This window comes from Ranitomeya imitator, chromosome 3, assembly GCF_032444005.1.
Source record: "Ranitomeya imitator isolate aRanImi1 chromosome 3, aRanImi1.pri, whole genome shotgun sequence".
NCBI lineage: Eukaryota > Metazoa > Chordata > Amphibia > Anura > Dendrobatidae > Ranitomeya > Ranitomeya imitator.
This window is the reverse complement of record NC_091284.1, coordinates 151,841,532-151,858,335: the sequence shown is the minus strand read 5'-3', so window position 1 is coordinate 151,858,335 and position 16,804 is coordinate 151,841,532. Positions and strand designations below refer to the sequence as shown.

The following is a 16,804-nucleotide window of genomic DNA, read 5'->3' as shown; positions in this document are numbered from 1 at the left end:
AACATGTGCAGAGTGGAATTCCACCTTGTTGGAACATCATAAGTGAAACCAGTTATGGCAGGTCAAAAAACCTCTTTAGCGATGCAAAGTGACAGTGCTCTCTGCAGCAGAGCACCCAGGCCAGGATAGTGTTGGAGAAATTGCTGTACCACCAGGTTGAGAATGTGAACCATGCAAGGCACATATATGAGATTGCTTAGGCATACGGCCACCTCCAGGATTGCACCATTATCGCACACAGCCTTCCCTGCCTCCAGAGTCAATGGAGACTGCAATTGCTCTAACTCAGCCAGGATAGCTGTCCACAACTCTTGAGCTATGTGACTGCAATCTCCAAGGAATATCAATTTAAATACTACCTGATTGCACAAAGCTATGGCTGCACTGTATGGAGTTGGGGCAATGATGTCTGCACTGATGGAACGCGTATCTGATTAAGGGAGAGGCTGGAGACTTGTGTGAGAACACTTGGCAAGGTGACGGAGGAGGATAAAGCAGCAGATATGGTTGATGAGATGTCCAGTGGTTGGTGAGGCCCGTTAGTCTACATTTTAGAGCAGTGTGATTCCCACACTAAGGCATGTTGATGGCGCATGGCATGTAGTTGTCAAATTTTTGCAATTTTTGCCTCTACTGAGTTTGTTGTTGCAAATTTGGCAGATAACATGAGTTGGGTCATCCTTTGATGTCTCCAAAAAGACCCAGGCTAGTCAACCCTTGCAGCCCCTGCGAACTGCACACTCGTGACCAGTGCTGGCCACAGCCAAAGTTGGGGCTGAGGATGCAGTGCTTGTCGTGGTTGCATCACTTCATGTCTGTGTGTGAAGCCGCAATGTAACCTCCTTGTTTTCCTCCTCCACCACCTCTGCTGAGCTACTTAGCTGCGTACTTTTGGGTTCAAACCAAGTGGGATCTACAACCTCATCATCATCCTCTCTACTATCACACTCCTCATCCTGAGAATCACCCTCCTCCGCTTCCAGTCCTGACACCACAGTACAGCCCAAGTCTCATCAGGATCACCTCCAACCCCGGCGGTTAACGCCTGGTGACGAGGGTCTGGATTATGCAAGGACTCTACTTTGTCCAACCCCAGATCCAACATGAAAACATTTTGGACATCGGATGCTTTCCTTCTCTGGATTCTGTGAACCTTTGGAGCAGAAATCTGATGCCCATGGAGCAGAATGTGTAAGCAACTCTGCAGAATGCCCATCAGTGGTTCTCCGCAATTAGTTGGGCATTTGAAAATTTGTGACGAGGGGGAAAACAAGTGTGATTGGGGTGCCACCTCTGAGGACTGTAGATTGTATTGTGTGTGAGGTTAAGGTAGAGGAAGAGGAGGAGAGGCCACTTGATGCAGCGCTTGCCATTCACTGGAGCACATGCTCTTTCTGGCCCTCATCTACAAGCAAACTGCTGTGCGGTTGCCAAAGAAAGGAAGTGGATTAACCTGTCCAGCAACAGATATTGTCAGTAGTCTTTGGATAGAGAAGGCATTTGTTCAGTTGAGCTTTCATTAACATTAACACCTAACACACGTTCATGTGGAACACCAAGCCTATTCCCCCTTCCACCATGACCTCGCTTTTTTCCACTCATTTTGTATGTAGCCTTCTCCTCTTGTAACCTGATGAATCACAACCTTAGGCCCACAGCTGTCAGTCACCTGTCACTAAATGAACAATCACTCTTTATTTTCTTAGATAGTGTGCTTGACCAACATTGTTATTCCTAACGATTTTTAAGTGGAAATCTGGCCTTCTAATTTATCACTGAAACACAGTTTTATCACAAACAATTTTGAGTAGCGAACTGGGCCTCCTGGCAGTATCTAATATTAGGCCTATAGATTTTTAAGTGGACATCTGGACTTCTAGTTTGTCTCTGAAACACAGGTTTACCACAAATTATTTGGATTAGCTAGTTGGACCTCCTGCCTGCACCCAAATATTAGGTCTAATGATTTTTAAGTGGAAATCTGGCCTTCTAATTTATCACTGAAACACAGTCTTATCACAAACAATTTGGATTAGAAAATGGGGTCTCCTGAGACCGCCACACAGTTTTTGCACAATCTAGATGCTGGAAGATCGAATTAACACAGAACAGGATCCTATCTAGCTGACTGACAAGTTTTTTCTGCTTTTTTTCTTATTTTGGGAGGATTTTAGTCCTCTTTTGTGGCTTTGCTATTAGTTTAGTGATAGGACTTGCAAGTGTGGGGACCCTTGGCGTGAGTTGCGTGCTTGCATATTTTGGCCAAAATATCAACCAAAACCTCACTATTTTTGTGTATTTTATGCACAGTATTTTTAAGGGTGCAGCCAAGCCCTGCACGTTTCGTCTTGTATACAGGGGTGTTCACACTGGGATGCATTGAGAGAGTGCTGGCCAGCCCACCTAATTGAATAGTAGGGGCATGACTAATAGGCTAAGAACCAGACACTATGCATTGCTTTATGTGAACAGCGCCCTATACAGGCCTTTATTGTGCAAATGTATACTAAGCAGTCACCCCCTCCATGAATGGGTATGTGGTGAGTGGATGTCTATTTAGTATTTTGCACCTGTGTTGCCAACATCTTGCTATATGGGCTGGCTGCATCCCATAGTGCATTTGTTCAAAGATCTGGGTAGGTAAGCGGTGCTGCCTTTTTTTCTGCAGTTTTTTCTGACTGACAAGTTCATTTGCAGCACTATCAGGAGCAGCTTCTCTGCACTGTGACACTGAGAATATGGCGCAAGTAAAACAAGATGTCTGCTTTTTATATGGCCAGAGACATGTGACTTCAGGAGCCAATCTCAGAAGACCTTGTGTCATGACATTGTGGATTGTTTCTGCACCCTGATTGGCTGCCGGAATCAACACACATAAAGCTAAGGGGGGGTTAGAGCACGCCATTCCTGTAACCTCTCCACACCTCCTCCCCTCATCAAGCACATTCCCCAGTCGCCCTCGTTAATCATACAGTACCACTATCCTAGCCAAAGTAATAACAGAAGCATTAGTGGAAACACAATGATTTATTGAACCATGACCAAATTTTGACGACTTTGAATAAAAATTCTCTTGAAACTAAACACGAATCCGAATGTGCTGCATTCATGCTGAATTTGAGATTCCAAAAAAGTTCACTCATCTCTAATGCTGATATGAATATGATATCTCTCAGTATCTATTTTTCTTACTATGCATTGCATTTGCTGCCTTAAAAATGGAAAATTGTGCTTTTCTACTCAGGTCATTTGTTTTTTTGCCAAGTGTGTAATACTTGCCCTTTGAGCTCTGCTTTACCTTGTCCTTTGTTAAAGATTTCCCGAATGGATGTTCAGAGTGAAAAAACAGAATCACAAAGCTAATTCTGCAACTCATCACAGGCCAATTAAGCAGCCAAGTATAGCAGATGAGCAGTCTATCACAGTAAGTAAGATATATTATATATATACATTGATTAAAATAAGTATTTGATACACTGTCGCCTCTGCAAGTTTTCCAGCCTACAAAGAATGGAGAGGTCTGTATTTTTTATCATAGGTACATTTTGACTGTGAGAGACAGAATCTTAGCAAAAATCCAGAATCCTATTTTTACATAATTAATTTGCATTTTATTGAATTAAATATGTATTTTATACAATAGAAAAACATAACTTAATATTTGGTACAGAAACCTTTGTTTGCAATTACAGATGTCAGACGTTTCCTGTAGCTCTTGACCAGAGGCGTAGCTAGGGTTTCAGCTTAGGGGGGGGCGAAAAATCTAAATGGGCCCCTAACGAGGTACCCCTGACTACAGCTACATGGTGCACCCTAATTGTGAGCATAGGGGAACATGAGCAGATGACCGCCCTGTGACTGAAAATACATCTATATAAAAACACTGATCTAATATATAATTGCCTAGAATACTACTTCCTGCAATTTGTGCCAACTTCCGTGGCTTTGTCCGGAGCTAATGTCCGGAGCTAATGTCCGGAGCTAATGTCCGGAGCTAATGTCCGGAGCTAAGTGACGTCAACAGTGTCCAGTGTCTGATTGGTTGCCGCCTGCTGCGAGCGACCAATCAGAAACGTGCCGTACTGTGACACACTCCGCCCGCCATTTTGGTGTGATTTTTGAATTTTTACCTCACAGCAAGTTTCTACTGCGTGGAGGCGGGCCCAGTGACGTTGCTCTTCAAGCTCCTGCCGAATTTCAAGTATATATGGATTCTAGACTCCCGATTCTTTAGAATCGGGCTGCCATCTAGTACTACTATATGAGGACCATATATTGGTAGATACCAGTTCTACAGACCATATAAGAGATCACAGCACAGTTATAGATAATAACTTACAGATGACGTTTTTTCTGATGGAATCGTTCACTTTTCTCGTCTGTTCCATCTGTCCCAGCCCAACAACACAACTACTCCACCAGGACTCGTCTGCAGAAATTATGATGACACATCAGACTTCTCATAATTCCAGTCCCGTCCCCATCTATCCCCAACCTGCACAAACTCCTCATTCTGCTGATACCCAATACTGAGCCGCTGCTGCCGTATGTGTCCCTATTACTGCCCCTGATACCCCAATACTGAGCCGCTACTGCCGTATGTGTCCCTATTACTGCCCCTGATACCCCAATACTGAGCCGCTGTTGCCGTATGTGCCCCTCTTACTACACCTGATAACCCAATACTGAGCCGCTGCTGCTGTATGTGTCCCTATTACTGCCCCTGATACCCCAATACTGAGCCACTGCGGCCGTATGTGTCCCTATTACTGCACCTGATACCCCAATATTGAGCCGCTGCTGCCGTACATGTCCCTATTACTGCCCCTGATACCCCAATACTGAGCCGCTGCTGCCGTATGTGTCCCTATTACTGCCCCTGATACCCCAATACTGAGCCACTGCGGCCGTATGTGTCCCTATTACTGCACCTGATACCCCAATATTGAGCCGCTGCTGCCGTATGTGTCCCTATTACTGCACCTGATACCCCAATACTGAGCCGCTGTTGCCGTATGTGTCCCTATTACTGCCCCTGATACCCAATACTGAGCCGCTGTTGCCGTATGTGCCCCTATTACTACACCTGATACCCCAATACTGAGCCACTGCGGCCATATGTGTCCCTATTACTACACCTGATACCCCAATACTGAGCCACTGCGGCCATATGTGTCCCTATTACTGCACCTGATACCCCAATACTGAGCCGCTGCTGCCGTATGTGTCCCCATTACTGCCCCTGATACCCCAATACTGAGCCGCTTCTGCCGTATGTGTCCCTATTACTGCACCTGATACCCCAATACTGAGCGGCTGCTGCCGTATGTGTCCCCATTACTGCCCCTGATACCCCAATACTGAGCCCCTGCTGCCGTATATGTCCCTATTACTGCCCCTGATACCCCAATACTGAGCCACTGCGGCCGTATGTGCCCCTATTACTGCCCCTGATACCCCAATACTGAGCCACTGCGGCCGTATGTGTCCCTATTACTGCACCTGATACCCCAATACTGAGCCGCTGCTGCTGTATGTGTCCCTATTACTGCCCCTGATACCCCAATACTGAGCCGCTGCTGCCGTATGTGTCCCTATTACTGCACCTGATACCCCAACACTGAGCCGCTGCTGCCGTATGTGTCCCCATTACTGCCCCTGATACCCCAATACTGAGCCCCTGCTGCCGTATGTGTCCCTATTACTGCCCCTGATACCCCAAAACTGAGCCCCTGCTGCCGTATGTGTCCCTATTACTGCCCCTGATACCCCAATACTGAGCCGCTGCTGCCGTATGTGTCCCCATTACCGCCCCTGACACCCCAATACTGAGCCGCTGCTGCAGTTTGTGTCCCTATTACTGCCCGATACCCCAATACTGAGCCGCTGTTCCCGAATGTGTCCCTATTACTGCCCCTGATACCCCAATACTGAGCCGCTGCTGCCGTATGTGTCCCCATTACTGCCCCTGATACCCCAATACTGAGCCGCTGCTGCCGTATGTGTCCCTATTACTGCCCCCGATACCCAATACTGAGCCGCTGTTGCCGTATTTGCCCCTATTACTACACCTGATACCCCAATACTGAGCCACTGCGGCCATATGTGTCCCTATTACTACACCTGATACCCCAATACTGAGCCACTGCGGCCATATATGTCCCTATTACTGCACCTGATACCCCAATACTGAGCCACTGCGGCCATATGTGTCCCTATTACTGCACCTGATACCCCAATACTGAGCCGCTGCTGCCGTATGTGTCCCCATTACTGCCCCTGATACCCCAATACTGAGCCGCTGCTGCCGTATGTGTCCCTATTACTGCACCTGATACCCTAATACTGAGCCGCTGCTGCCGTATGTGTCCCCATTACTGCCCGATACCCCAATACTGAGCACCTGCTGCCGTATATGTCCCTATTACTGCCCCTGATACCCCAATACTGAGCCGCTGCTGCGGTATGTGTCCCTATTACTGCACCTGATACCCCAATACTGAGTCGCTGCTGCCGTATGTGTCCCCATTACTGCCCCTGATACCCCAATACTAAGCCGCTGCTGCCGTATGTGTCGCTATTACTGCACCTGATACCCCAACACTGAGCCGCTGCTGCCGTATGTGTCCCTATTACTGCCCCCGATACCCAATACTGAGCCGCTGTTGCCGTATTTGCCCCTATTACTACACCTGATACCCCAATACTGAGCCACTGCGGCCATATGTGTCCCTATTACTACACCTGATACCCCAATACTGAGCCACTGCGGCCATATATGTCCCTATTACTGCACCTGATACCCCAATACTGAGCCACTGCGGCCATATGTGTCCCTATTACTGCACCTGATACCCCAATACTGAGCCGCTGCTGCCGTATGTGTCCCCATTACTGCCCCTGATACCCCAATACTGAGCCGCTGCTGCCGTATGTGTCCCTATTACTGCACCTGATACCCTAATACTGAGCCGCTGCTGCCGTATGTGTCCCCATTACTGCCCGATACCCCAATACTGAGCACCTGCTGCCGTATATGTCCCTATTACTGCCCCTGATACCCCAATACTGAGCCGCTGCTGCGGTATGTGTCCCTATTACTGCACCTGATACCCCAATACTGAGTCGCTGCTGCCGTATGTGTCCCCATTACTGCCCCTGATACCCCAATACTAAGCCGCTGCTGCCGTATGTGTCGCTATTACTGCACCTGATACCCCAACACTGAGCCGCTGCTGCCGTATGTGTCCCCATTACTGCCCCTGATACCCCAATACTGAGCCCCTGCTGCTGTATGTGTCCCTATTACTGCTCCTGATACCCCAAAACTGAGCCCCTGCTGCCGTATGTGTCCCTATTACTGCCCCTGATACACCAATACTGAGCCGCTGCTGCCGTATGTGTCCCATTACCGCCCGATACCCCAATACTGAGCCGCTGCTGCCGTATGTGTCCGTATTACTGCCCCTGATACCCCAATACTGAGCCACTGCGGCCGTATGTGTCCCTATTACTGCACCTGATACCCCAATACTGAGCCGCTGCTGCCGTATGTGTCCCTATTACTGCCCCTGATACCCCAATACTGAGCCACTTCTGCCGTATGTGTCCCTATTACTGCACCTGATACCCCAATACTGAGCCGCTGCTGCCGTATGTGTCCCTATTACTGCCCCTGATACCCCAATACTGAGCCGCTGCTGCCGTATGTGTCCCTATTACTGCACCTGATACCCCAACACTGAGCCGCTGCTGCCGTATGTGTCCCCATTACTGCCCCTGATACCCCAATACTGAGCCCCTGCTGCCGTATGTGTCCCCATTACTGCCCCTGATACCCCAATACTGAGCCCCTGCTGCCGTATGTGTCCCTATTACTGCCCCTGATACCCCAATACTGAGCCGCTGCTGCCGTATGTGTCCCTATTACCGCCCCTGATACCCCAATACTGAGCCGCTGCTTCCGTATGTGTCCCTATTACTGCCCGATACCCCAATACTGAGCCACTGCTGCCGTATGTGTCCCTATTACTGCACCTTATACCCCAATACTGAGCCGCTGTTGCCGTATGTGTCCCTATTACTGCCCCTGATACCCCAATACTGAGCCGCTGCTGCCGTATGTGTCCCTATTACTGCCCCTGATACCCCAATACTGAGCCGCTGCTGCCGTATGTGTCCCCATTACTGCACCTGATACCCCAATACTGAGCCGCTGCTGCCGTATGTGTCCCTATTACTGCACCTGATATCCCAATACTGAGCCGCAGCTGCCATATGTGTCCCTATTACTGCCCCTGATACCCCAATACTGAGCCGCTGCTGCCGTATGTGTCCCTATTACTGCCCCTGATACCCCAATACTGAGCCGCTGCTTCCGTATGTGTCCCTATTACTGCACCTGATACCCCAATACTGAGCTGCTGCCGTATGTGTCCCCATTACTGCACCTGATACCCCAATACTGAGCCGCTGCTGCCGTATGTGTCCCTATTACTGCACCTGATATCCCAATACTGAGCCGCTGCTGCCATATGTGTCCCTATTACTGCCCCTGATACCCTAATACTGAGCCGCTGCTTCCGTATGTGTCCCTATTACTGCTCCTGATACCCCAATACTGAGCCGCTGTTGCCATATGTGTCCCTATTACTGCACCTGATACCCCAATACTGAGCCACCGCTGCCGTATGTGTCCCTATTACTGCACCTGATACCCCAATACTGAGCCGCTGTTGCCGTATGTGTCCCTATTACTGCACCTGATACCCCAATACTGAGCCACTGCTGCTGTATGTGTCCCTATTACTGCACCTGAAACCCCAATACTGAGCCGCTGCTGCCGTATGTGTCCTACAGCACCTGCTGTGTGGTACAATAATGGTGCCGCCCCACATAGCAATGCCACCAATGTGCCCCTTACATAGTAATAATGACTCTTTTGTGCTCTCTAGATAATAAAATTCACCCCTAGAAAACATTAATGCCCTGTGCTAGTGCCCTCCACATTTTGTCCCTAAAAAGTAAAAATACCGCACATGAAATTTTGATGGTCTAAGTACTGAGTGCCCATATAACAATAATGTTTAAGTTCCCACTTAACATTTAATAATGTCTCCTAAGTAGCCTCAATGTACAGCTTGACTATACACAGTATGGTGGGCCCACAGCTTTCCTATGCACAGTATAATGCCCCCCCAGCTCCCCTATACACAATATTTTGAACCCTCAGCCCCCCATACACAGTATGATGTCCCCACAGCTCCCCTATACACAGTATGATGGGCCCACAGCTCCCGTACATACATTATGATGTCCATTAGAGTTCCCCTATACATAGAATGATGTCCTCAATGATCCCCCAAAACACAGTATAATAGTTAATAGTGCTCTGACACTGTGTCTCCTGCACTGAGAGTCACACTGCCAGGAGGAAATTAGCTTTATTCCTCACTGCAGCCTCGGGGGCGGCGCCAGCACGGTTTCAGTCACCGCTCTGAGTATAGAGCAGCAGCTGTAACTGCGCCTCTTAGGGTATGTGCACACATTGCGGATTCCCCACAGATTTACTGCGGATTTTGTTGGTTTTATGCGGATTTCGCCTGCGTTTTTACACCTGCGGATTCCTATTACGGAATAGCTGTAAAATGCTGCAGAGTCCTCACAAAGAATTGACATGCTGAGGAAAATAAATGGCAGCGTTTCCACGCGGAATTTTCCGCAGCATGTGCACTGTGGATTTTGTTTTCCATAGGTTTACATGGTACTGTACAACGCATGGAAAACTGCTGCAGATCCACAGCAAAATCCAGTGTGTGCACATACCCTTGACGCGCCATTCCAGCCGTCAAATAAAAAAAAATGCTGGAGTGATGCTTAAGGGAATGTGCACACGTCAGGATTTCTTGCAGAAATTTTCCTGACAAAAAACGGACATTTCTGCCAGAAATCCGCATGTTTTTTTCGCGTTTTTTGACACGTTTTTTTGTGCGTTTTTTCCCAAATGCATAGAATTGCGGGAAAAACGCAGAAAATCCGCAAAAATAATGAACATGCTCATGTTTTTACCGCAATGCGTTTTTTTCGCGGAAAAAAACGCATCCATGTGCATAAAACATACAGAATGCATGCCAAATGATAGAATGCATAATGTATGCGCTTTTAATGAGTTTTTATAGCGTTTTTAGTGTGAAAAAACGCGAAAAAACCTGAACGTGTGCACATAGCCTAAATGTGATGTAGCTTATGGCTTACCCAGCTGATAAGTATAATATGCCCCCTACCTCCCCATCACAGAGAACAACTATTACATGTGATGGAGGGCATATAATCGGGTAACCATCTAATAATCAGCCCCCCAGTGCCTGTCGCCCCTCACCCACCTCAGCCCTCACAATACCCTTATCTTCTCACATTCACCCCCCAGTTCCCTGTACCCTTCCCCCACCTAAGCCCCCACAACACATTTACCCCCCAGGGACTATGACATGCCTATCAATCGTATCCCCACTTACCAATGAAGATTGCAGCAGGACCAGGAAGTAGCTGAATAAAATGCAGGAGGGCACTAGGACCCAGCGTGCCTGCCCTGAGCCAATCCCAGCGTGCACAGGGAGGGAAAAAACCTGCAGCTGGGAGAAGCTTCTGAGGTCGGTCAGCACAATACAGTGCAGGAGGGAGAAGTGGTCACTGGTCACTGTCTGAAGCTACGTTCACACTAGCGTTGTGCGCCGCTGCGTCGGCGATGCGACGCACAAAAACCGAAAAACGCGTGCAAACGCACGCAAAAACGCTGCAGAATCTCCATCCGGAGAGCAGGCATTTTGCTGCTCTCCTCCTGTACTGTATTGTGCCTCAGCACAGAAGTGGCAGTGCCGGCTCCCAGTGGGCCCCTTCATGTGACAGGGCCCGGGGCGATGGCCCCCTCTGCCCCCCCAGTAGCTACGCTACTGCTCTTGACCAAGTTTTCACACACTGCAGCAGGGATTTTGACCCACTCCTCCATAGAGATGTTTCAAGTTTTGGGGCTGTTGCTGGGCAACATTGAGTTTCAGCTCGCTCTAAAGACTTTCCACTGGGTTCAGGCCTGGAGAATAGCTAGGTCACTCCAGGACCTTGAAATGCTTCTTATGTAGCCTTCCTTTAGTTATCTCGGCTGTGTGTTTCTGGTCATTGTCATGCTGGAAGACCCAGTTCTATTTTTGTCTCATCTGACCACATGACCTTCTCCCATGCCTCCTCTGGATCATCCAGTTGGTAATTGGCAAACCTCAAATGGGCCTGAACATGTGCTAGCGCGAGCAGGGTACCTTACGTGCCCTGCAGGATTTTAATCCATGACAGCGTAGTGTGCTACTAATGGTAATGTTTCATACTGTGGTCCCAGCTTTCTTCGGCTCATTGACCAGGTTCTCCTATGTAGTTCTGGGCTGATTCCTGACCTTTCTCAGAATCATCCTTACCCCACGAGGATCTTGCATGAAGCCCCAGGCCGAGGAAGATTGAGAATCATTGTGTGCTTATTTCATTTTCTAATAATTGTGCCAACAGTTTGTACCTTCACACCAAGCTGCTTGCCTGTTGTCCTGCAGCCCATCCCAGACTTGTGCAGGTCTACAATTTTGTCCATGGAGACAGTTGTTTGGTATTGGCCATGGTGGAGAGGTTGAAATGTGACTGGTTGTGTGGACAGGTGTCTTTTTTACTGGTAACGAGCTCAAACAGGTGCAATTAATACAGGTAATGAGTGCAGAGTAGGAGGGCTTCTTAAAGGAAAACTAACAAATCTGAGAGCCAAAATTCTTGCAGCTTGGTAAGTGATCAAATATTTATTGCATGAAATGCGATGTAATTTAATTATTTAAAAATCATAGAATGTAATTTTCTGTTTTTCATTTTTAGATTATGTCTCTCACAGTTGATGTGTACCTAGGAGAAAAATTACAGACCTCTCTGTCATGCCATTCTGTCTGTTTCTGGTTTTTGGCATGACAATGCATATGTTTGCTTTAACCCTTTACTCTTTTCCCCCTAATTTGAGCTAGGATACTGTTGGCTTTTACCTGAATGGAGCCTTCTCAGTTCCCTGCTCTGCTGCACAGTCGTACATGGGCATTTAGGTATTTGCCCTGCTGCATACCTTCCTCATGTGCAGCCCCTGGTTGCTGCTGTGAAGCTGTCCGTGGGTTGTGATGTCATTTGCGGCTGGTGCATGACTTTCCACGTGGCTCAGTGCATGCAGTTTCAGTCAGGTGTCCTGAGCCTCAGAACCTGCACTGTTGGTGCTGTAATGGTTTCTGTGTGTGCTTAGGGCATGTGTGGCCACACCTCCCCTGCTTTTATCAGGGTGAGGGTGTGTACTTCAAATGCTGTCCCCAGCCAATTGCTTAGGGGCAGCTGATATATAAAGTTCCCCTGCCCTATGAGCGGGGCCTGAGCTACACTCACAAAGCTCCTGAACTTTGCTATGTGTGTTTCTGTTCCTGCACCTCTCCTATGTTTTGGTACCAAAGTCCTTACTTTGAATCCTGTTTTGTCCTGTTCTGGTGCCTGTCCTGGAGGCGGTATATCCAGGCCCAAATCCTTGATCCTCTACCTGTCCTGTACCTGAACCTGTCTGAACTGTGTCTGCTGTGATTATGTTCCTGGAATCCCTTTGCATCTGGAGCCTCACTCCCAGTGATTTTGAGTCTCTTGAAACCAGTGTTTCTGCTGAGCATCTACTACTCTTTGCTCTGACTACCATGCGGTGTTGACCCCGTCTGGCTCATGTCCAGTACGGCGGTGTTTGCACCATCACGCTTGAGTTCCTTCCTAGGTCCAATGCCCGGAGCTTGACGGCCGCAGTCTGGAACCTGATGACCGCTGTCTGGAGCTTGGAGCTTGATGTCTCTGGTGGTGCCTGTAGGTCGTGTCGGATGTCCGGAACCAAACGACTCCTGTCTGATGTCTGCCGGTGACCCTGGGTCCAGATGTCCTGATGTCCTGTCTGTGCCCTGATGTCTTGCCTGTGTCTTGATGACCTCATGGACCCTGATGTCCTGATATGCTGTCTGTTCCCTGATGTCCTGTTGCCCTGCCTGTGTCCTGATGTCCTGAGGTCTTTCCTGAGTCCAGATGTCCTGTTTGTATCCTGATGTCTTGCCTGTACCCTGATGTCCTTGTGTACCCTGATGTTCTGCCTGGGTCCTGATGTCCCGCCTATCTGTGCCTCAGTGATCCGTTGGTGCCATGGGGTCCACTGGGTGGTACCCTTCTGAGGTGTGGAATCGGGAGCCTGACATCGTCATGTTTTGTTTATGTACTGTGTAACTTTACTTTAGTAAACTTTACATTCTTTACCTGAAGTATCGGTGTAATTACGTCCTACGTGTTTCTTTGTCCACATGCTCAGTTGCCACAGAACCCAAGTCGCTGCCCTCCCCTAGTTCGGGTAGGCCGGGTCCCCCTCTGCGGTTTAAAGGGTCTGTTTTTCGTCCCCAGGGGACGCACGCCCCACGCCTTATGAGGTTGGACGGCTTGGGGGCGTCTATGGGCTGGGCCGCATCTGTGGCTGCACCTGATCGTGACACTCTCCATTCTTTGTAGGTGGGAAAACTTGCAAAATTGACAGTGTATCGAATACTTATTTTCAAGAAATACAAGAAAAAATGCAGACTAGGACCTGTAGTCACATGACTGGGGCTCTGGTAACAAGCGCGCACGCGCTGTAATACCGACAAGTGTACGATCGCTTAGCACCTGGGATCAGCCCTTAGCAGGGCGATCTAGTGCATATGCGCCACACGCTATCTAGCTGCGGTGATTATGTGAATGGAATTGTATAAGGGACACTGAAACTTAGTAATAAATGTCGCTTTTAAATTATTAAATTGTCTCATACATAATTGAGTACGCTTAGTGAAAGATAGCACCTGACTCACAAGAGGAAGTGATGACAGATGCTGGAGCACCCAAAGTATCGCCCACCACCCTATATAACGGCAGCAGACTCTAACTAAGAGAGAGACTTTGCACTCTCACACTGAGGCAACTAACATACAGAGCGGTCAGACCTGCCACTGCAGGAGAGCTTAATGAACCTGGATTACTTCCCCTGATGAACCCCCTGAACAGGGGAGGAAACGCATTGGGAAGGGAAGACACATTACCCAGGGAGGCCATATCTATCATGGGCACCAAAAAGTAGGCTTATACTTGGGTACTGCCCTTGTCAGGGCAGGAGTCTTGTTGCAGAGGGCACGACAGGGAAAGCTAGACTTCAAAAGCCCCCCGCCCCTCTTTTTCCTCTCTTCATCTCGGTCTCACCCATCCATGTCCTGTACGGAAAAGCAAGAAATAACAACTGGGTGAGATTGTATCATTTTATTACGTGCACTGGTATTTATGAGCACTCTATTCGTTTGTCTGCCATTTGTTTTATAATATATATATTAAAAGTTAACTTTTATTAAACTAAGGAGCTGGCTATGCTAGATAGTGTATATATATATATACTAGTCAGATTAGTCTAGAGCGTATTGCTCAGATTTGATTGCTGAGTGAATAGAATATTCACTGCGTCCAAAGTGCTGACGTCTATTGAGTGCAGGTGAATCCGCATTTGTTCACTGAACTGTGCGGATTCACGTAGTTCAATACATTCTAGGGGTGAAATTTATCTTGCGGAGACCAGAGTCTTCGCAAGAGAAATTCACATTCTGTGGTTTGGAGAGACGCACCGCATGTCCCTCTCCACAGGTGAGCTGCGGGCGTCTGTGGATGCATAGTGTACATGGGATTTCTTGAAATCCCATCCACTATGCTGTAGCATCTGGTCCCTGCAGGTTGGATGCTGCACAAGTATGCAGCGTCCAACCCACAGCATTTACTGATTGCCTGCACATACCCTAAAGGGAGTTTTTCAGAATGAGCTAATTGTCATGACATTCACTATCAAGCTGACTAGGAACATATCCGGGTGAAGTGTCACTGGATGCGCTGCTGATAATAGAATTCCACGAATATTTTCCTTAGATACTTTATATTAACAGGTTTACAAAGTCAACGTGTTTTGAAGTCAATGCAGGACCTCTTCATCAGGACAAAAACCTAACCTTTACTAGGTTTATGCGTTTGCTACATGTTGCTTTGTTGCAACACTTCTAGGTGAGCAAATCCATATTGGTTTATGTGTTGTTTTAACATTTAAAGCTCTATTGTGCACTCTTCCTTTTCCCAGTTTGCCTTACTACTATACTGCTGACTAAACAGACTTTCTTCTCCACAACCATTCACCTTCCATCTAGTGCTAGTTATTCTAACAACTATACACACTTGCATTTCTTTAAATTGGCATCAGCAGGGTGGGATTTGATTTAACAGATATTCTGCATGACTGAATTACAGTATCTTACATTGTTTTTTTTATATTTTTAGGTGTTAGATGGCCATTTTATCATTTCTACTTTTGGTTCTCAGCTTATATCTAGAAAATGAAGCAGCTGTCCAAAAGCCAAGCATATTATTGCTTTTGGCTGATGACCTTGGAATTGGGGATATTGGTTGTTATGGGAATACCACTATAAGGTAACTGTAACAATGTTCTTTTATATTATGGATGCTAGAGTCCATAAATGACTTGGCACTGGGTAGACTGGGATAAGGAGACTAACTGACTTGGTCTTCACCCAGCACATAACATGGAAGGTTGGATTTTTCTACTGAGGAATTCTCAGGTCATGATCACCAGAATAGTCGTCAACTGGCAATGGCCAAGCAGATTACCCTTATGTGGGGATCAGGTGCAGATCAAAGATCAAAAGAAGAAAATCATGAAGTGGAAGTTCAAGAAATAGTGATTAGGAGTTGCCTGGAAAGAACATCTCAGCAATTGATTCCAGAGGATAACGCATAAGTGTAGTCTCTGTTAAGCAGGGTCAATAATTGAGAGTAAAATTAAAGTTTCACTGTGGTATCCAAAGAGCAAAAGCGTAGTTGGACAATCTAAGTTTTAAAATCACAGTACTATGTGTTAATCGAATAGTATGGTCTCGAATAAACATGGCAAGAGCCAGCCAAATCAGACAGTAAAATCAAAAAGATAACAACCAGGTCCATCATTTTGGATTTATTTAACTGTTAAGTTCAATTTTTTGTGTTAATTATAGTTTTCATATAACTTCAGGACTCCTAATATTGATAGACTGACCAGCGAAGGCGTAAAACTTACTCAACACATTGCTGCAGCTTCTCTATGTACCCCAAGTAGATCAGCATTTTTGACTGGCCGATACCCCATCAGAACAGGTAATGAATACCTACTTGTTATTTTGTAGCTAACATTTTTAACATATGAAATGAAAATTTTCCATGCCTAATGATAGAAAATGCTGCTGAGTAGGGTTGAGCGACTTTTACTTTTTTAGGGTCGAGTCGGGTTTCACGAAACCCGACTATCTCAAAAGTCGAGTCGCGTGAAATCGGCCGATTATCGCGAAAAGTCGGGGATCGACCGAAACACGAAACCCAATGCAAGTCAATGGGGAAGCATAGTTGGCAGTGAGTGGAGGCCAGGAAAACACCTACAGTGCCCATTTTAATGGCAAAAACATCCATTCTTGGTACTGAAGCTTGTCAATCTTAATTTACCTTATAATAATAGTTAGGCATTGGACATTGGGGTTCATTTGGCTAAAGTTGTGGGGGGTAGGGCTGGGTCAAGTATTTAGTTGGCCCAGGAAACGTGGACCACGTCACGGCAGTGGAGCAGGGAGAGGTAAGTATTTCAACTTCGCAAGTGTTGTGATCCTGAGCAAGCAGGGGG

General features: G+C 47.2%; 1 protein-coding gene across 1 annotated transcript in view; it reads left to right on the top strand.

The window, feature by feature from the left end:
• The first annotated feature begins 3,053 nt into the window (after nucleotides 1-3,053).
• Nucleotides 3,054-16,804, top strand: part of LOC138671966 (arylsulfatase H-like) — a 137,089-nt gene continuing 123,338 nt past the window's right edge. Inside the window, exons 1-4 of the mRNA XM_069760070.1 lie at nucleotides 3,054-3,424; nucleotides 15,033-15,147; nucleotides 15,418-15,567; nucleotides 16,166-16,287. Of these exons, the coding sequence (XP_069616171.1) occupies nucleotides 15,425-15,567; nucleotides 16,166-16,287 (265 nt within the window). The 5' untranslated portion in view covers nucleotides 3,054-3,424; nucleotides 15,033-15,147; nucleotides 15,418-15,424. The remainder of the gene's footprint in view (nucleotides 3,425-15,032; nucleotides 15,148-15,417; nucleotides 15,568-16,165; nucleotides 16,288-16,804) is intronic.